Below are 21,555 nucleotides of genomic sequence, written 5' to 3'. Positions count from 1 at the left end.
CAAACAAACCTATTATTTAAAAAAAAAGAAAAAAGTCCAGCTAACACAGGTGACCTGATTCAGCCAATGGGCGCAGCCGCATTGAACTTTTGATATAACTTCCACTTCCTGTGAGGAGTGGCTGTATCGTAGAGGATCGTGGTTTGCTCCATAAATGTTTGAAAACTCGATAAAAAAAAAATCTGGAAACGAGAGTGGCTGTGGACTTATCGGGGCTCATACAGGTCATGTTAATAGGTCCCATGAAGTAGGAGTCACAAACCAGGAGCCACAGCGGCTGAAGAAACTATTTGAGGAAGAGTAGCTGCTTGCTCTCAAGAGATCACTCAGGTTTTTTGAGACCCTTGATTTTCAATAAACCTCCATTGTATCAGACTCCGAAGACTCTCATGTTTGATTTGAAATACTATGAGTGGTGTGAAGGGACCAGGTGAGTTAGGTGTTGAAGAAAATCCACCACAAAGTGTCCTGATGAACAACTTGAAGATCAGCGGGGACTCTGGAAACAGTAACCGGCACTGTTGGCTGGAGAGAAAACACCTGGACACTGACCAAACCATCACTACCTTCACACAAAACAACAACAGAACCATGCTTGCAGAAGATGTTTATTGGTAAGTTTATTTTATTTGTTTTATCCCTTAATCAGAGGCTATCGCCAGCCAATCACTGTTGGCGGCATCATTTAATGCCGGTGGGGATTCCCTCGGCTCTCCCCTGACGTCAAACGCATGTCCCGCTTCCGGTCCGCCTGACTTCCGACGCTGTTGCAGGTGTGTACGAGTGCAACCGTGTTGTTTCTCTGGCAGTCATGCTTGCTTTGGCTTTCCCTTGGCCTCCCCTCATCCTGATAACTCACCCGCGGATCGCTGTCAGTGGGTCTCGATTACTCCTGGTTTTATTATGTTATTGTGTTACGTTTCGTAACTGCGTTTTGTTTACATGCCCTCCTCTCCCCTTCTGGAGCAGACACACATTTCCTGATCTGTATGTGATTTTATTGTGTTAGTTTTATATACTTTGGTGGTAATTATTATCACAGGGGACTTCTGGCGGGATCGCCGCGGAACTTTGCCAGAAAGTGGCTGCAGCGAACCCGCCTGACTCTGAAGAACCTGCTGCTTTGCTTACCAGGCTTCGCTTATCCTGCACTACTTTGTCTACAGCGCCTGACCACTGCTCATCTACTGGGTTTTGCTTGATCTCGATAGCACTGTGGCCCTGCGGCCCTGCTTCCTGCTGTTTCATGTCAGTGTCGAGCTGTTGATTTAATGGAGAAAACTGCTTTTAGCTTGAGCCATTTTAACTGTGCGTGTACTCTGACAAGGGAGGTTTAGGCCCACCTTGGTTATTTTGTTTAAGTAAATTGAGTATTTGATCATCCCACTTGGTATCGGTGGCAAAGGTGCAGCATGCCTCCAGAGATAGGTACATACCCCTGAAGGAGTTGGTACACCACCAGAAATCAGTACATGACACCTTAGAGAAGGCTGGGCATACCAAAAGTCAAAGTGCCATACCACTAGGAAACGGTATGTACCACTTTTCACAAAGTGACATACCACCTACCAATTTGGGATCCTGGCCGAACTGTAGGTCTGTCGATGTGAGTACCGTTGATTGATTTGACCAGATGGGATAATTAACAGCTTGAGTTTATGATGTCAGAGTCTGAGGCTAAAATGTGCACGTGCACACCTGTATTTAATGCCTGCTGCTTGTGTTCAGCTCCTGTCTGTGGTATAACTGTGTGAAATGTTATACTCAGAGCTGTGTTGGGGTGAGGCAGAGTTGTGAACTGTAGATCTTGTAGGCTATATTCTCTTAATTTAGGAGTTTCAGTTTGAATTTTGAAACATGCAAACTTATGAAAAGATGTATTGTTATTATTAATGCTGCACTGATCAGCCATACGCTTTGGCATCAGACACACTCTGAACACATGCTGTTGTTCCCATAGTCTTGACACGCATACATTTTTTCCCTCAAATTTTATATATACTGTAATTGTCATGTTCATACCGTTATAAATAGTTTCTTTCTCATCACAGTTCCACCGTATGAGAAGGGGGAAAAAAATACACTGTTCTCATTCTGTGGGAAATTTGCTCAACTTCAAGTGAAGCAAACATGAAAGTTTCAGTTGTCTGAGTCACGTAACTCAATTGGGAATCCCCCCAAAATAGTGAAGCAAAAGTTGCACAAAGAGAAACTTACGAATGAGTGTACGTATTTGAAAGACATCCGCGTGACTTGTCTAACTCAGATAGTTGCATCCTCATTACCTTCAGCTGAATTTCAGAACTTTTTGCAAAACCACAGCAGATGGTTAAATATAATCAGATGATACAACACTGATTAATGAATTACAAAAACGTCCGCCATACTCAAACTTTTTAAATTTTTTAAATTTTGCCTGGATTTTCTTTGGAAACTAATCCACTGATTGTGGCGGGTTTTTTTTTTAATGCTGGTGTGTCTGGGCTTTTGGAGCAGTGTAAAACCTGTGTATGGTTATCTTGATGTTCATTTTCGAAGCCGTAGGAGACCATCATTTAATCTAAGCTACTTTAGTAATGTTCGATTTATTATAATAATCGGTGTGCTGTTTCTGAAGTCCCGTTTCCACCAAATGTCCCAGATGTTTTGCTATTTCAGTGACTGCCTGTGAGATGACTGAGATGGACATGCACACAGAGACAGAATCTGAAGAGTCTAAAGTGTAGTATTATCAAGTAAATCCCATTTGTCAAGAATGTTATTGTACGCTACAGTGACTTATTTTTAATCCTTTAATATGTAGTTCAGACTTGCGAGTGCTAAAGAATGCATTGTGTTTCTCCATAATGGGGGCACTTGTTGTAAATCACCAAACAGAATAAGTTGCTTTTTAATTGCAGAAAGAAAAGCTTCGTACTGTCACAGCCTTATTGTTGGTACCATCTGCGTAGACACATGTTTTGGATTTGTGGGGCATGAAATGGACCACAACTAGCACAGTCTGCAGCTGGCAGGTTTGATATAGAGCTACGACACGATCTTTAGCCCCGTAGATTTTTTTTTTATACATAATGCACTTGTACAACCACAGACAAACAAAAACAAAATACTTATGTGCACACAATTGCTGCTAATTGATTTTATGAACCACACAAGAGTTAAGTTGCTTTATTTGCTTTTTCTTGTGTTTTCTCATTACAAACTTTATTATTAACTGTAAACCGGCTATAGAATCTGAATAATTTTATTTAAGCCCAGCACTACAGACTACAGTTCAAGGTCCACCAGAGGTCATTAACTCTGCAGCTCTTTCAGAGGCTGACTAGAAACCAGTTTGGTTTCGAAGGAGAAAGTCCTGTACAATTGTGAGTTTCCCTGCCAGGATATATATTTCTTAGTCTCTTTTGGGCATTAATAAAATCCTCAGAATGGAGAGAAAAGACACGCATGTCTTCAGTTAGGACTTTTTGATTAACATGAGCATGCAGCTTGGTTTGTTTCCGGACTGAATCCAGAATACTAACAAACACTGACGACTTCATCTACTCGGATTGCATCATTTGTCAATTGCATGGATGGAAGCTGAGTTGAGTGTTTTTCAGAAATACAACTGTATATCAGCTTTGCCTCGATTTTAGATGTGATTCAAAAAGGCAAGCTTCATCTTATAAAAACACTTTTAGTGGTAATGCTCAGTTCTCTTCCGGTCTAAATTGTAAGTTGTTTAGTGCAAAGCTCAATTAAAAAAAAGAATGAAAAGTAGCTTATAGAAATATACTTGACAGCAGCAGTTGTTAAGTAAGACATAATTATGTTTAATATCCACTGTAAACATTGCTGCTGAAAGCTGGCTGTTCCCAGGCCTATAAACATCTTTTGAAAGTGGTAAAAGTGAGAAAGGGAAGAACACGATTGTTGTTTTACGCTCCAGCATGTCTAGAAAAACTGTGTATTATCTCGGCAGTCATTCACCCTTCTTGTTTTTCGCCTCCACTGTTTCCCTTGTGAAGACCAAAACCATGCTGTGTTCCTGTCCTGGCTATGAGATGCATGAAGCCACAGTCTTGTGTTGCAGTGTTCAAATGCACTTTACTTTCAAAGCTGTGGGATAAAGCAACTTTATAACCTCTGATTTGGGCTGATTACAGCACCTCACACTAACATTATTGCTCACAGGCAGGTTTCCTCAGCATGTTGGCCTCTGTCGGTCGACTTATATCTGTTGGACTGCAAACAAGTTTCCTCTTGTTCTGCTTTTCTTTTTTTTGTTCTGTTTCTGATCGTACCCACTGGAGCAGTCTGTTGAGCTCATTGATTCTGATTGGAGGCAGGAGATTTTCTTTTTATGTCTGTGTGCTGGACTGACTCACACGGACTGACTGCAGATCCTGCCCTGCCCTATACTGTTATAGTTTTCACTACATGTGTTTAATTAGTTAAACTCCACACAATTACATTTTAGTTTTGGCTTGCGGCATTTGTCCGCTGTCACTTCTGCTCAGAATATTTGCATCCATAAAATTATATGTATCTTTTGGTACTTTTAATGTCAGTTTTTGTTTAAAAGTTGGTAGAAAAATGTGTCCTTAAACCAAAGATTCAGTTCCCTTTTTTCTTGTTTGCTGTTGTTTCTTGTTTATTCTTGTCAAAATGTGCAACATTTCCATATTAATTAATGTTCCATTTGGTTTGCTCTGCTGTGATTGAAGCAGCCACTTCAGAAAGTATTTCAAGATCCTAAATAAGGATTGTTTTTGCATTTTAGAATGGATATTAAATCACAAAAAGATTTGGTTTATGAAACTATCCTCTTGCCTTGTATGTTATCCCTTGTTGTTACCAGAGCCTGATAGTAATGTGTTACTCCTACCAGAAGGTGGCAGCAATGCACCTAAAAGCTGTTTGCCAACCACCATTAAGTAACAAAAGAAGAAGAACACGTTATGACCAGGCTCCGTGTGTGGCTGTGAAATTAAGATGCCATAGTTCACTTTAATGATAGTCGAATTGGGTTTTTCTCAACGAATGTTACATAGCAGTTTTGTTAAAAATGCCTGTTCCCTAACTTTGTGAAATTCAGTTCAAAGATTTTTTTTAAACCTCTAATGTATTACCACATTGCAAGTATTAATACACTTTGAATGGATCTAATTGATCAGGCCGAGACTGCAGAAATGAAACCTATATCTACTGCAAGAATAAAGAGTGTTCTGCTTGAGGCTTTTTCATGTCTAAAATCAAACATCCTAAAAATGTTTTTGTGGACTGGTATGTAGCAGGTTGAACATTTGATGTTGCATCAAATGTTATTGTTCTCTCAGCCAGATTTATCCTGGTAGATCAAACTGTTTCAGAGAAAACTAAAAGTCTGCTTTGAGGCATTTGGACAAATTTATTTTTAATTTTCTGTTTGCCTTGATCGTGATGATCTGTTTAGACAAGCTTTTTTACAGGCCTACAAGAAAAGGCACCAGATTAATCAGTTTATACAAATGAAAATTACCAATAGCTGTATTAGTATCTACATATAATATTTGGGATCATTTGGGTCTTTGCTGCCTCAGAGTTTTTGACATGTATGACTGCACGGAGTCTTTACTGTAACTGAGGCCACCAGTTTTGTCTTTGGAGATCCATATTTCACATATATTTACATTTTCTAGATTTAAGAAAAACATCACAACTTTACTGTGTACTTACATTAAACATAGCAATCTGTGTACAACTCTTGCTAGAAAAGGTATATTTGCAATTTGGCATATTTTTGTGTATGTTGCACATACACAAAGATTGGGAAGAGATCAGAGGATCTTTTTAGTTTTAGAACTTAATCACTACCAGCCAAATTAAAGTAGTAAATAATGAAGAGCTGCAGGTGTGTGTGTGTGTGTGTGTGTGTGTGTGTGTGTGTGTGTGTGTGAGAGTGCGTGCGTAAAGGAAAGGCATGCTTAAGCGATCCACAGGGAGGCGGCTATAGATGTAGAGACTCCATTTTGACTGATGAAGATTAATCTACAGAGACGGGGCCATCTGGGACGGAAAGATGTTGAAGTGATATTTCACTTGAGAAGAACATTCCAGATTCTGTAGAACGTTCCTCAAAAAGAAAATATCCTCGGTCAACAGCTGAATCAGGCTCCCAGAGGACTTAAAGTCAGCAGCACTTTAGAAAATCTAAAGTCTAAAATCCACATGTACTTGTTGGCTGGAGTAGATAACATTATTTTCACTCTTCATTCTCAATCATTTCTGACTTTATGGTGAATTGGGGGGTTAACAAGTGGCTTTCCATGATATCCCTAATTTCGACTCCTCTTGTCTCAAATTTGTTTTAAGGATTAAGATGGGGTGTTTTTTAAACTCTGGCTGTTAAATCTCCTTCAGATGGAATAAAAACACTCCTAATAATTTTTCTTTTTCATTTTGATGAGATATCGCAAGATTTTTAATGATACAATTTAAACCAGCTATTTAGCAGCTGGATACAATTTTCTGAAAATTGGACAGGTTTTCCAAATAGACTTCAACAGACTTATCTCAACGCTTTTACTGTGCAAACCATCTGAAATTGTGAGTTTGGTTTAAGAAATAGAATCAGTGAATGACTAACAATTTATTCATCAGCAAAAACTTGGCTTTATGTGCAAAAATCGTTATGTGGCCTCAATGTTGTTAACTCTAGCAGTACAAATACCACTAATATGATTTAGGTCCATTATTATGCTGACTAACAGCATGCATGTACTCATAGAATTTGGTTTGCCTGTGCAGGCAGCTTCATACGACCTGAATTTTCATTTATTGAGACTTTTGTGATTATGAAGCAAGCAAAAGAAGAAGTCAGGTGACGGAGCATTAAGAGTGATAAAGTGTGTGTAGGGGTGATGCAGGTAAATAAGGAAGGAGAAGTAATTAAAAGAAGAGGTCAGAAAGACAGGAGGAGTGAGGCCGCTCACGGGATGCTAAAATGTGGAGGGAAAGTGATGAAGGGACAGAAAGAGGAAGCTGGGGCAATAAATTAAAGACAGGAGGTAGAGCGAGGCCTCGTGGGGAAAGAAAGGCATTAATCTTATATGTTCAGTTCCAATCATCCTCTGGGAAAAAGAAATGAAGAAGAATATCTGTGCGTGTCAGAACCTGTTAGGAGTCTGAACTTGGGTTGTTAAGGCCTCTTAATAATACGACTCATTACTCAGTGTCGTTGCACCACAATCTCACAGGACGCACAGTACGTGCTCAACTTAACATTACGACCCACTTTCAGCAGCACTATATAATATTTATCTTTCAGCATTCAAACCACCGTCATTTTTCACTCACTGGTCGTCCTTGATGTTCCACAAAACCACATAAACCTCACTCTCCATCTTGTTGAAGGTCTGAACGTACTCGGTCTTCCATGCTTCCTTAACTTTAAAACCACAGAAGAATTCCCACTACAGCTTGAAACGATGCACATTTAAAGTGGTGGGGAAAATGTTCAAATCCATGAAGACTTGACTTTACTGTGTAAATGAGCAGCACTCTGAAAGTTTTTTTCACGTGTTCATTTAAATGTGAGAAGATGAATTAAGTTTCAAGTTGGTTCCATCAACTATATGACTACAACATTTGATTTGTAGCTTTAAAGTCCACAAAAATCAAGTTTTGTTCCAGGCTCACCTAAAACATTTCCTATGTAACATTAAAACTACCAAATTCAATCTAATTTCATCAAACAATGATTGATGTAGTTTAGTCGAATTGTTAACTTAATCCCAAGTGACAGTACAGTAAATGGAAAAACATACTCTGCTATGAAAATATATTAATCTCAGTTCCCTCGTGTCATAAGATTTGTCTGTCCTCAACTAATACGAATAAGAAGCATTTATTGGCTCTTTAATTTCCACAGCAACATTATTCCATCAAAAACGTTCTCATTATTGAAAATAGATTGATTGCTGTTGAGAAAACCTGAATTTTTGACTGAATAGATCTTGATTACTCAAAGGTTTACTGTTTTACAGAACTTTGTATCCAGAAAGTTGGAACAGTTCCAGTGATGAATAAATCACAAAATTCTGGTTTTTGCGCAAGATCCAAGAAGTAGTCATAATATAGAGACAGTGTGGTCTTTTAGTCACTTTGTACATACTCTTTTGGAATTTCCAATGATTAAATGAAATAGCCTCTGGATGATTTTACTGTCCTGATGATGAACTGAGATTGTTCACTGTGATCCGACCTGCAGTTTTCTGCTGGTTTACATTAATGGTGAAGTTGGTTAGAAATCCAGAAAAGGGAGTTCAGTTTTTTTTCCAAATCATTTTTGTTTCGTTTTCTTTCATCTGGTAATGGGAAACCCACAACAGACCTCTTTACTGGAAACTAGTTGAAACGAGGCCAGGTCTTTTATGGTAGCCCATGAAGTTTGGGAACAAAAATTATTATCATTTTTTAATGATATAATCACTGATATCATTGGAAAAGTATTGAGTTGTTCTTGAGTACAGGGTCAATTGTAGTGAAGCAATTATGCAATTTCTAATTGGATGATGTGGCTTTTGAGTTGGACTTGGTTCTATTGACGCGAGATGTTTTTAGAGGGGGAGCAGTTGCTGCCATTGCATCTGTTTTCAAAGTAAACATGGCGGTAGACGTGTTACTTACTTTGGGGGCTTCGCCTGACTGTTTTGCTTGTGACCTGTTAGTGTCTGCAGTGTTGTGGGTGCAACAGTGGACCTGACTCATGTTTGAGTTGATTGGTCTGAAGGCTTAGAGCTGGAAGGAGGCACAGTGGAGGTACAGTAACTTTCACTGTATCATCACCCCCAACTTACCTGCTGCTCAAACGACTGGTCATTGTCAGGAAAATAATAGAGACAGCGCGGTCTGGCTTTGCACTGTTTGGATGAGGTAGCAGATTGGCTGCATCTGAAGTGGAGCGGCTTTCTGGCCGACTCCTGTTCTGAGGCTACCAGATGTTCTTGAAGGTGCTGTTCAAGTTCACGATTATTCAAATGATCACTAACTTTTTAAACTTGATATTAACTTTCTGTCTTTTACTTTTTCTTGCAAAGTCACTCACAGTGGCCATATTGAGGCTCACATTTAGACAAAACCAACACAGATGTTTTTTAGTCCAGAATGCAGACTGAGTGTATTTACCCTCCCCACGTGTCTGATCCAGAACATCATTCATACAGCAATACTTCAACACTGACGTCACTGTCCTCAGGACAGAGGATCCATTAGCTGTTTTTTTGTAATCATTGCTGCATTCGGGGTATGGCCTGTCATCAAGAGACGCAGCTGATGATGTTTGAGCCTTTTCATTTCCTGGCATTAATGAAATCCTTTTCAACAAATACATGAACACTGTTTGACCTGCAAGCAGATGTTTGCTGCAACGCTGAGATGAACATGTGTTTTCATGGAGTCATGCTTCAGGTATTAGAAACTGATAGAACGGGAAGTAAAGATGTGGTATTTCTTTACCCAGAGCGGAATAAACAACTGAGAGCAGGATGAACACCTAGTTATTTTAAGGTGGAAGGAAATTGAATGGGAACACACATACATGCCAAATGTTGTTTGAATATTGCTGGGAACTTTGGTTAATACCTCACATACCACTGGTTGTTTGCCTTGACGCACGCTTATTGTTTGCTTCCTGTTCTTTTACTGTTTAGCGCTGAGGTTAGTTTTGGTCCTTTTCCATATTGCACTGATTATGTTAGAGAGGAAATGACCAGCCGTGAGTGGTCGTTTGTGTGCGTGATGGCTGCCACAGCTGTACTTGGTAACAGAGCAGGGACCTCTGGAACTGCCCACCTGAGACCAAACCATTTCAAACACTCTGCGATACAGCTGATGTTGTAAAAATGTTGATTCCGCTCCCTCCCCGTCCCATACGACACAGTGAAACTTTACTGGTATGACGTTTTGATCAAAAACATGTTGGCAAAGCATTAATACAAAGACTGCATGACATCAATGAACATGGAAAAAAAACTCGATTTACTACAATATATTAGTGTAAAAAGTATTACAGTAAGTATTGTAATTCCATTACAGTTTCAATCACACGCATTGTGATTCAATCAAGCTTGTTCCACCTCTTTTTCTCACCTCCTCTCTCTGCAGTCACACAGTTAACACACAGCTGCTGTGTAGAAAAGTTAATTTTACTCTTCAGTAAAGTGAATTAGTTCTGCTGTGGGTTCAACCTGTACATACTGTGTGTACTCAGGGTGGATTGATTTTATATGTGCGTATGTGTGAGTTTGTCACAGGAAGTGTCCTGAATGAGATGCAGTGGTCACTGAGCTACTTCCTTCCTCACACCTTGACCAACAGGAAGTCATGGTAACGGCAAGTGCGAGTAGAGAGCAGTGTCAACAAGTGTGTGTGCGTGTGCGTGTGCATGTGTGCGTGTGCGTGTGTGTGTGTGTGTGCGTGTGTGTGTGCGTGTGCGTGTGCGTGTGTGTGTGTGTGTGTGTGTGTGTGTGTGTGTGCGTGCGTGCGTGCGTGTGTGTGTGTGTGTGTGTGTATGTCTCTCATTATATATAATATATGCTATTCGCGTTCACTCGCGTAACACTTTGTTTTACTGAATATAATCTAACGTTTATCCAGAATAAAAATTGCATTTTGAGATTGTGTCATAGTCTTACACATACCACATATTAGTATGGACATTGTTGAAGTTCGGCTACAGAAGACTGTTCTCTGGCTGTGATGTTTTTGCTTGTACCTGGTTTCCGGTTCATGCTGAGCTGTTTGTGTATCCATCATGTACTGTGTATGCGTTTCATCAAGCCATCTTTTGAAACAATGTCTTAATTGCCTCCTGCTTTCATCATTTTTTTTTTTATGCTTACTGTATTACTGGTCATGATGGGGCCCTACAACTGAGTTTACTATTCCCCTCAGACTGACTTTACTGTACGATCCCCCTATGTTTACTATCAGATGGATTGAGAGGAAACCTTACATTTCTGCACCCCAGAGAACAATACCTACAGAATTTGATGATTGCTGGAAATATTTGTCTTATTTCCCAGTGTATCTACCGGGTGTAATAGAACAACATTGGTTTCTGTTAGCCATTGCTATGACCTAACCTCCTGCAAACCAAGTAGGTTTAATAGCCTAAAGTTTTCATAACCATAGCGGCAGGGCAGTTGATTTTGGAACTGTCGTATGTCGATTTGGCAAGCGCCTATGGACCACCTCTTTTATCATTTCAAGTTTGAGGTATGAACTCCTCTTTTAACCCCAGTTTCTCGGTGCAAAGAGGTGATTGAATGAGGTGTGACTTAGGGACACAGCAGCCCCTTCACTGCATACATGGTTAAATAACCTGATTTTGCTCAGGAGACATTTCACTTTGGCAGGACATGGACATTATTCATCCATATAACTTTTAACACAGCCCAATAGCAGTCTTGTATTCAAGCTCCACTGAGGAGACAATTCATTAGACTTTGTGTTTTTGTAGTACAGTGCTGTTAAAACTGTGATGCAGTGTTTTGGCTGGTGGTAACTGGAGATCTTTTAAGGTATGTTTATGTCTGAATAAATTAAAATATCCCGTATTGTTGGCTGACTGTTACCACTTGAAGTCAAACAAAACTTAAGAAGCTTTTTTTGAGTTTATTTCTTTACCACAATTAAGCCATATGTGAGGGAAAAATTTGCTCTGTGTTTGGGTTGTCAAGGTGGTACACTTCCATCACTGCAAATCCAGCGTCTGTGTGTGTGTCTATCTGTGTGTGTCTGTGTGTCTGTGACTGTGTGTCTGTGTGTCTGTGACTGTGTGTCTGTGTGTTTAAATGAGTAACTGTTAGTTAGTGGGAGCCCCGTCTCTTTTGTGTCAACAGGCATGTGTCAACTTGCTAAGGCTAATCACCAGGGTAATTGCTCTTAATTAGGCTCATTAATCTTGAGACCTGCCAGTCTGTTTTACTGCCTCGTTGTGCATGTGTGAGAAAGTTGGGCAATATAGGGCTGGCTTTATTTCATACAGACAATTGTAAGCTATTTTGTAGTGTTCGGGTTGAGTAATCTCAAAAGATCAAATTGCTGTTATAATGTTTGAAAAAAAAATTAGCGCCACCAACATGGCAGACAACTTTATTATATATAATGGTAATATTTAGTTGTTGTGTTGAGTATGTAGATTCACCTTGACATGCTGAACCTATTAGTTTATGTATTTCCATTGTTAAACTGTAATTACTCAAATATAATTACTTAAAGAAAGTTAACAGTATTACAAATTAAAAGGTTATTTAACCAACATTTTCACAAAGAACAGGCATTGTTACATTATGTAATCCTCAAGAATAAAACCAATAACAACAATAAAATGAAGTTTTTTTTATTTATACCCCATATACTTATTAATATATTCGTACAAGGGTGGAGCACAACATTTTATGTGGCTCTCTGCTCAAGTTTGAGGTATGTGTTCAAATATGGGATCAAATCCCAAATACACAAGTGGTCACAAATACATGTTTAACTCAGGTGCTGATTTTGATCAATGGACGTAACTTGAAATACTTACTTACAAAGGCCCCTGCTCTGTTTACGTCTTGATGCTGCGCTCTGTTTTGTGGGCAACAGAAACAGTCTTGTTTTGATTGGCCATCGTGTTTCTTGTAGGTTGAGGTTGCATTGTAGCACAAAAATGTCCAAACAGTGATGTTTGAATTAATTTAAGTTAATGAAACAACTAGTAAAGTAGTTTATATAGACGTTTGGTTCAGGTAGTGGTAGGTTGAATGTGACTTTATCGCTCCTAAATGGAGGAATATTATCTGTTCATTTACTCTCTACTGGTTTATACGCTGCAGCTCATTTAATAGTACTTTCATAGCAATAGAGCCAGTACCATGGTAGCAGTTTTGTATGCTAAGGGTCATTCAAACTGCTTCACTATGCAAAACAGCAAAGCTGGGACACACATTTCTGTTTCTCATTTAAAAAAGCCAACATAAACCATCCTGCATGTAGAGAACAAATGGTGCTTATTCATGAAGGAGATACCTCTCTGAAGCTTAAAATCTTAATTTAAATGATACATGCTATTAAATTAGTGGGTCATGTATGCTTGCTGAAAATCAATAAGATCCTCTGTTTGATAACAAACCATCATTTTTCTCCAGTCTCCAGGTTTTGCACTACTCTGATGCTCTGACACAATAATTAAAAAAAAATAATATTGATTTTTCAGAACTTTAACTGGAGAGATTTTATTGTCATAAAAAGTAGCATATCTGCCTCTTCAAAAATGTCCGACCTTTGCTCACACATTGTTTTTCTTGAGGAATGCTCAGAGTATAAAATGTTTCATGAATATCTAATATGTGTAGATTAGACTTGGGCTTTGTGGTCCATTTCAATGCTTTGTTGCAGATATATGAAACGTATACCATTGTAACTGATATGGTGACCAAGTTCTATACAAAAGCAAAAACCTCTTGCTTAACTTTTGTGTTTAGCTTGAAGTACCAGGAAAACTTCAAGCTGTCGGCTGATCTCGGCATGTGTTTTTGGCCGACCGCTCCATTAGGCAGTTGAAGAGGCAGTATTTGAATCTAAACGTTGTCGAAGAGAAGCCTTTTATCTCTGAAGATAAAATGATTTTATCTTTGCCATAACATTGTATTTTTATCAAACCTCAGTCACAGTAATAAATAGCGAGACGGGACATCGCAAGATGAAGTCACAAAAACAGATATGTAATAAAGTTACACACAAAAGAAGAAGGGAAGACACTTAATCCTTTTAAGTTAATTCAATAAAGTCTGACCTAACATTATAATTGTTATGGACTTCTTCTAGAACATACAATAAATAGGAGCCAAAAGTTGAGACATTTCTTTAAATTTATCTTACAGGGAAAACCTAGTTCTTACAGTGTGGGTACCCGATGTTTAAACCATGCTAAATACTGAATGTTTTGTTGGATATTTCCCAACACTGGAGTAAAATGTCTTTGCTGTCATAAGGCTGTATGAAGTATATGATGTTCCAGATATGGTCTGGGGTCATTTACAATTACATCAATTGAATTAGGTTTTTAAATTCTGCAGTGTATGAGCTCAGTGAAGCACAGGATTTGACTGGTTCCATATATGTCTATGTTTAACATGGTATTGCATGGCATGGGAAGGACTTTAAAAAGCTTTCTCTGTTCTCATTTACTGGTGCGACAAATTCAATGTAAACATGCTTGTCTATGTAGAGGGCATTAGCGTGTGTGTGTGTGTGTGTGTGTGTGTGTGTGTGTGTGTGTGTGTGTGTGTGTGTTGGGGTCTCAGTGATATCATGTTTCATAGAGGCCACTGTATGCCAACTTGCATACTTACATACTTACACTGAACTATACTATATACGGAAATATTTTTGCTTAACTAAGGTACAGATGTACCTGGATAAGGACACAAAGAGAAACAGGTACAACACGTAGACATAGCTTGTGTGTGTGTCTATCTATCTATCTATCTATCTATCTATCTATCTATCTATCTATCTATCTATCTATCTATCTATCTATCTATCTATCTATCTATCTATCTATCTATCTATCTATCGACAGGTTTGTGCACTTGTATAGGCCCTCACTATTGTAATGCCTTAGTGCACACTACTGTACAGTTGCTAAACTACTCACACTCAAAGGCATTTTTAGCATGTTGAGGTGCAAAACTGTACTGATTACAACATTTTTCCAGGAGGACAGACATGTGCATGCATGTATGTGTAATGATGCTGCCTTTAACTGGAACTCGACATGGGAAGTTGTGGGTACAGTTTGCTTTGCGTTCAAGTGCTTAAGTGGTAAGAAAAAAGTTGTTAGGCAACGGCAGCACGGACAGCGTCTGGAAGCCACAAAGGCTAACACTTTAGGAAGCTATCAGGCAGCACAATGCAGAAAATACAAATGGATAATGACAAACAAAAGAGAAGGCTGTTGGGAACGTCCACAATTTCCTCAGAGGTATTGTTAAACTATGAAGATAAACTCAATATGACTAAAATGGTAAAACATTGACTTGAAACATTAAAAAAAAGAACTTCTGTGACCTCCTCCATTTCTGAAAACATTTGCAAACATGTCAGAACCTGCGTCCTTGGAGCTTTCTAAAATTCCGTGGCCCGTGGTCGTGAATACCACAAGAGGAGCTGAACTTGGTGAACGCAGCCCCATTTGAAGGCAACAACTGTCTCCATCCTTCCTCAGCTTAATCTAAGTCTTAACCATTAAACGTTCCTTGGGAGAAGTAAGATGTGACAACATTTTTCAACAATGTCCTCACTCTAAAGGTCTAAAACTCAGTCCTCACATAGCTAGGAATCCAAGAACACACAAACAGGCACAGAATGGCAAGTGGTATCCAGAAAAATCACTATACGGAAATGAGCCCTCAATTAGGACCCCATGGACCAGTGCAGAGCCATTTTAACACACATACAGAATACTGAAGGCCATTGCAAACACTGGGGCACTAATGGGTTGCCAGTTTGAGTAATGCGGACCCAATTTAATTTCCCCATGTGTTTACGACTGGTGACCGCATGCTGCATTCGTGTGTGTAAGCAACAGTTAATACTTAAACATATGTGAATGTTTTTCATGTGTAAAGGAATGCGATTGTTCTCACTTATTTATCTTTGCATATGTGTGTGTGTGTGTGTGTGTGTGTGTGTGTGTGTGTGTGTGTGTACACTGTTGTATGTTGTGACAGGCAAGTCACCATGATATTAGTATGAAGAATGTAGGTCTTAATGTCAAAGATGGAGACTGATAAACAGATGGAACAAGGGGAGTGGTTGGGGGTGGGGAGTGGGCGGGGGGGGGGGGGGGGGGAGCACAGAGAATTAAAAAAAACAAAAAACATAGCTGTACTGTAGGTGTCATTTTCCGTTGCATGCAGGACTTTGAATTCATTTTCTTTGTTTGTTGAAACAGTTTTGCCCTGTGACTTACATTCATACTACAATGTACAACAGTCTCACCTTTTATGACTCCAGGAGACAAGAAGACATTTGAAGTTTCTTTTGTTCCTCTGTTGTGCTTACACCATGTCAAATAAACAACTGGAACTGTTGTCCAAACCAAACGTTTGATAATTTTCTTTGCATGACTGAAGAACAGTCTCCAGGAGATTAAATCAATATTACAGGGGAACAAAGGTGCTTCCCCTTTTCATTGGGCTGCGTTTCCCAGCATTAGCATGTCAAATAATTTATTTGATTATATTGTACACAACATATACAAAACACATGTTAAAACATTCACAAAGACTTGCATAGAAGACTGATTTAAACCCTGGACATGTAAAGACACAAAACAAATTGTACTGTATATCACGAGGTGTCAAGCATTTAGCTTAAGCAGCACACAAGATAAAACCATTAACAGTTAATATATTTTGTGGACATATATGTGTGTGCCTGAAGGTATACTTTGTTGTATTGAGGCCATAACTGAAAAATTATTGTTATTATTATTTTTATTTTTTTTGCCCTGTGCTTACCTGAGCAGATGATGGTCTCCACAGTCAGTATAACTTTGGTCAGTGGCTTCAGTTGTAATCAGAGAGTTATCAGCAACTTGTGGTTGTGTATGTTGAGCTCTTGTTCAGCCTTTTGTAGCTGGACTTCCTGTAATCAGTTTTATTCAAATGAATTTGGACCTTTTTGCTTAAACTTCCTTAAATATTGCCTTTATTTTCTTTCGCCCAACAATATGTATTGTCCTCTGTATTCATTGTTAGCGGTACAGTAATAACATTGTGGAGTTTAACAAAAACAGTACATCTTATACTGCCACCACGTGGTCGAATGATAGATGACATGATCTGGGATCCAGAGCTGGGACAAAGTATATCAAATGTTGAATTAATAAGCTCAGTTAAATCAAGTAAAATGATCTGAATGATTCTCTCACTGTTACACATTCTGGCATGTATTATATTTTTATAGAATAAATAAATAATAGATTTGTGTTATTTATGCTGTAAACTGCATAAATATAAAATTGTTTAAACCAACTTGGCATAGAAAGTAATAGTATGAGTTTGTTTATGAGCAATAGTCTTGTTTTTTTTCTGTTTTGTGTTCAAAAGTGTGCATTATGCATATGCCTCTTTCCAACTGTTGTTATATATATGCTATATATATGCATATATATATATGCTATACTGGATTATCATTACTGAAGCATTAACATATACACAGCAATTTAATTTATACTTGCTTTCATATGGAGCTAATAACTGCTTTTATTGCTAGGTGTTTTCATGGTGGTGCAACAAAAGTAAAAGTAAAGCTAAAAACCAAATGATACAAAGGGCACACCTTTTAAACAAATTTATGTTTACCCTGTTCCAAGAATCAAAATTAAACTACATAAAATACAAATTCAAATCCTTGCCCTGTTTATGAAATGCTCAATTGACAATATGGTGAATGCTAGCTCTGGTTGTTACCATCACCACATTATGACACACTATTGGGTCGCCACCCACCAAGTAAGAACCACTAATCTATAGTAATCCTATTCTATGAGATGTCCATATGTTATTATTTTAAGATATTATTACAATTGTACTTTAGTACATTTACTTTGTTACTATATTACTACAAATTCCTAATTTAGTTGCATTATAGCAATAACATGACTAAATATGTTCCATAACAGTTCAAGAAATTCCACAGAAACATATCTTGAAGTAACTGCATATTTTTATTGTGTTAATCAAAAACAATCTGACATGACATTTCACAAAGACCGGGGAGTATTACAGTGCACCATGTTAACTTTGGCCTTCGACCTTTGAACTTTCAGCTACAGACCGCTCCACACACACCACTCATCCTTTGCCATTATATACAGAGCTCTGCTCCCCCCCCCCCACACACACACACAACACACACGCACACATTTCTCTCTTGATCACACACACACACACACAAACACACACACACACACACACACACACACACACGCTTCTCCTTGTGAGCTATTGAACAGGGGTGTGTCACATGGCATGGGATACAACAGGAGTGTTGAATGGAGCGCTGTTTGAACACCAAAGACTCTAATTGGACACTGTCTTTAGGAAGAGATTCTACGTTAGCTGTAATGTACAAAATCATGTTGAGGATGAGTCCTTTTCAGCAGAACATGAACGATACAGATGTAAATCTACATTTATAAGAAAAATAAAAATCCACCACAACATATCAGCTTATCTTTGCACATAAATACATAGGAATAATAATAATATTCAACATTGCTTTCTTTCTCTCGCTCTTTCTTGCCACCACACCATTGTCAAACGCGTTAGCCACTAACATTGGTCATGCAATTTCAAGCACAAAACAACAGCTGGCTTAAAAGGGATACTCAGGCAAGTTAGACATCACTACCAATGTAAATAATCTATTTAAAAAAAAAAAAAAAAAAAAAAGACACATCTAAAACCTATAATCTCTCAATTTAGTGAATTAGTAGTCTAAACTCAATAAATCCTGTGGTTTAAATGTAGGCAATCAGTGTGGATTTTTCACATCACCTTATTGCAGTGAATCATCTCTTCCTGGATGTGGTGTCAAAATGCAGAGTGTCCCTTTTATAGGCGTCAGTCAGTTCAGTTTAAAGAGTTAATTACATCTCTATAAAGAAGGTATATAAATAACAACAACAATGATTCCATACATCTAAAGTCCACTCACAGATCTAGCTCATGCTGCCTTTTTAGCGAGACCCGAGTCAATTCATGAACTCACTAAAGCCCAAATTTTGCCAAATTATTTAAAAACACGATACTTTGGGGCAGCAACACAAATTAGACCACATACTCGACATACAAATCATTGATATCTCATGAATGGAAAACATAAACGCATGTTTTATCTTACAAAACCGGCCAGTTGCTTTCTTTCATGTGGATAGACTATGATATATTAAGGTATCGTACCACAGGTAGGCTCTTCACCTGAGCCTGTACACACAATGGACACTAGGGGGCAGGCTACACACACACACCATGTTAGCACAGACAACAGACAAACAAGATTTCTTTACAGATAATACACAGAGAGAGATTAGATTAAGAGGAGGAGGAGGAAGATCTTTTACTACTAATTGTCCATTATGAAGAGATGACATCATTTAAGCAGCAAAGGTCAATGATATTATGACTGTAAAACTACATTGAGAAGTGATTACAACAGTGTATGAATTTCATTCTTTTGCAAACAGTAAAAATGCATTGTGGGTAGGTCAGAAGGGCTGCTTTCTGTGCATTTTACCGTACTGAATGAGGAACCTGCGAATCACTCATTTCATATTATTTGCATATCTATTTGTCACAAACAATTTATGCAAGAACAGTGTCAAAGAAATGAAGTACCGCTTGGAATACAATAAAAAAAATTTAAAAAAAAAAATCATAGTCTCACTCATAAATATCATGCTAATATATATATCGTATCCCAGAAACATGGGTTGTCATTTGGAGTCCACTAATATTTTTCCTCTTCTTCCTCATCCTGCTCACCGTATTAATGCCTCTCATCCAAACCACCATAATATCCTTAATGTTAATCCACAAAACATTGAACGCAGCAAATTCTAGAAAGCTTTCAGGGTGAGGTTTTGGATTATGTCCAAATTAATTTTCTAAATGCACCGCCTGAATATATTCTTAGAATATTTGTATATGTAAAGGATGCCACATTAGACTTTTAGATGTAATTTAAGTCTTGTTTGGGCCTTTATTTGCTTTCAGAGATTGATTTCTTTGAGCCCCAGCTTTGTCTGCTTACTGTAAACACATCGTCTTTCTCTCGCATCATGGAATGAGAGCTGATTTTCCACCACTCATTCTCTAGTGGTTTGGACCAGAAAAGCAGTATAATCATATCTGTCCAGATATGACCACTCTCTAATTATGACCAACTGCATTGTATTGTGATTTAGTTTGCTGTGGCATGCCTGAAATGTGCCAAAAGAAACTGCTAAGAAAACTTACAATACAACTAGTTCTGCAACATGCTCATCTTTTCCACAAGCTGCCCAAAGCTGCTGGCATCTTGATCTCTTTTGTGAGTGGATTCAATATTATGCACACAAAACCTGTGAAAAGTGAGGTTAGTGGAAATATGTGAACCAAGAGCACCACAGGAAGTCGGATCAATTCATCTGTTTCTGTAAATATATTTCAAAAGATGTTTATCTGTCTGCATGCTTGTGCAATTGAACATAAATAGTCTTGAGTTTCCAGTTAGAGACCATTACTCTTTACTATGTTCCAGTTATCACATTGCTTCTTTTCTCTTCCTGATGTGTGCAGCACTTGAGTCCACAATTTTCCTGCAATAGTATGAAATCTTCAGGTAAGAAAAGCCATAAGGAGAGGTCATCCAAAACTTAAGGTTTGTTTTTGAGTGGTATAGTCCAGAGAGGAGGTGCGGATACTGTGACACAGCTTGTAGCAGGCAAATTTAAGGATGTGGTCATCCTGTGCTGTGAACCCAGCTTCCATATACAGTCAGTGTCAAAGGGAATGACAGATGAGTGTAAGTTTATTGCCCACAGATAAAGGTGGGTTTCCTCCCACGTATCTGCTAGTACACTCGACTATTCTAGTGGAACAGTGTAAAGGGATCGTGCAGAATCAATTTGGGCAGTAAGGCAGCACATGCAGGGGCTGGCCAGTGGGACGAGGACTCGGGGGTTGGGGTATCATATAGTGGGGGCATCCATAGATAAATATACACAATAGAGGAGGTGCTGTGTGTGTGTGTGTGTGTGTGTGTGTGTGTGTGTGTGTGTGTGTGTGTGTGTGTGCATGTGTGTGTTTATGTAAGTGTGTGTGTCTATGTGTGTGAACACCTCCAAGAGTTATTGGTCTCTCAGTCTCTGTCTATCAATCTCCTCCTTTCTTCTTGTACGAGTCATTCTTTTCTCCCTCCATCTCTTTCTTGACATCGTTACTCCCCTGCGCTGCGTGGCGCCCGAGGGTTTGGTTTCCCGTCGTGGGTCCGGCGGTTTCTCCCCTTTCTGATCTCCTGAAGATGTTTCCACTTCTTGTTCGCTGGGCGGGCATTTGGACCCAGAGGCGGGATGTCCTTCCCTGGAGCAGGAAAACTCTTTTCGCTCTGCTCCCCACCGGCATTCTTGCGCGCCCAAACTTGCTCACAAATCTGGTCAACGGTGCTCAGGTTTGGGTGGTCCACAAGCTGCATGAAGTCCCGGTACCAAAGTTTTTGATTGGTCATTGGGGGCCCACCTCCACTGCGGGGCTCTAATCGAACAGGGGCATCAGAGGGTAGATTGGAGATGGAGGAGGATGTTGAAGGTACGACTTCGAACGTGATGCCTAGTAATGTTTGGGTGAAGCCATGTTCCATGCCATGACACTGGTAGATGCCGACATCTCTCTTCAGGACACGGCGAATCAGAAGGCCTCTGTCTGTCTGGAGTATGCGGTCATCTAGACGTACCTGGGAACAAGAAATATGAAAGAACTAAACAATGTGTACTGC

The 21,555-nt window shown here is 38.9% G+C and overlaps 1 protein-coding gene across 3 annotated transcripts in view; it reads right to left on the bottom strand.

The window, feature by feature from the left end:
• Positions 1-17,727: 17,727 nt before the first annotated feature.
• sema3b (sema domain, immunoglobulin domain (Ig), short basic domain, secreted, (semaphorin) 3B) overlaps positions 17,728-21,555 on the bottom strand; it is a 76,853-nt gene continuing 73,025 nt past the window's right edge. For all 3 annotated transcript variants that reach the window (XM_069140938.1, XM_069140939.1, XM_069140940.1), the window contains one exon: positions 17,728-21,513. In XM_069140938.1, the coding sequence (XP_068997039.1) occupies positions 21,001-21,513 (513 nt within the window). In that variant the 3' untranslated portion in view covers positions 17,728-21,000. The remainder of the gene's footprint in view (positions 21,514-21,555) is intronic.

This window comes from Embiotoca jacksoni, unplaced genomic scaffold, assembly GCF_022577435.1.
Source record: "Embiotoca jacksoni isolate LCO1_2020_lvr unplaced genomic scaffold, fEmbJac1.0.p SCAF_9, whole genome shotgun sequence".
Taxonomy (NCBI): domain Eukaryota; kingdom Metazoa; phylum Chordata; class Actinopteri; family Embiotocidae; genus Embiotoca; species Embiotoca jacksoni.
The sequence above is the reverse complement of the archived record's forward strand: the minus strand, read 5'-3'. Positions and strand labels throughout refer to the sequence as shown.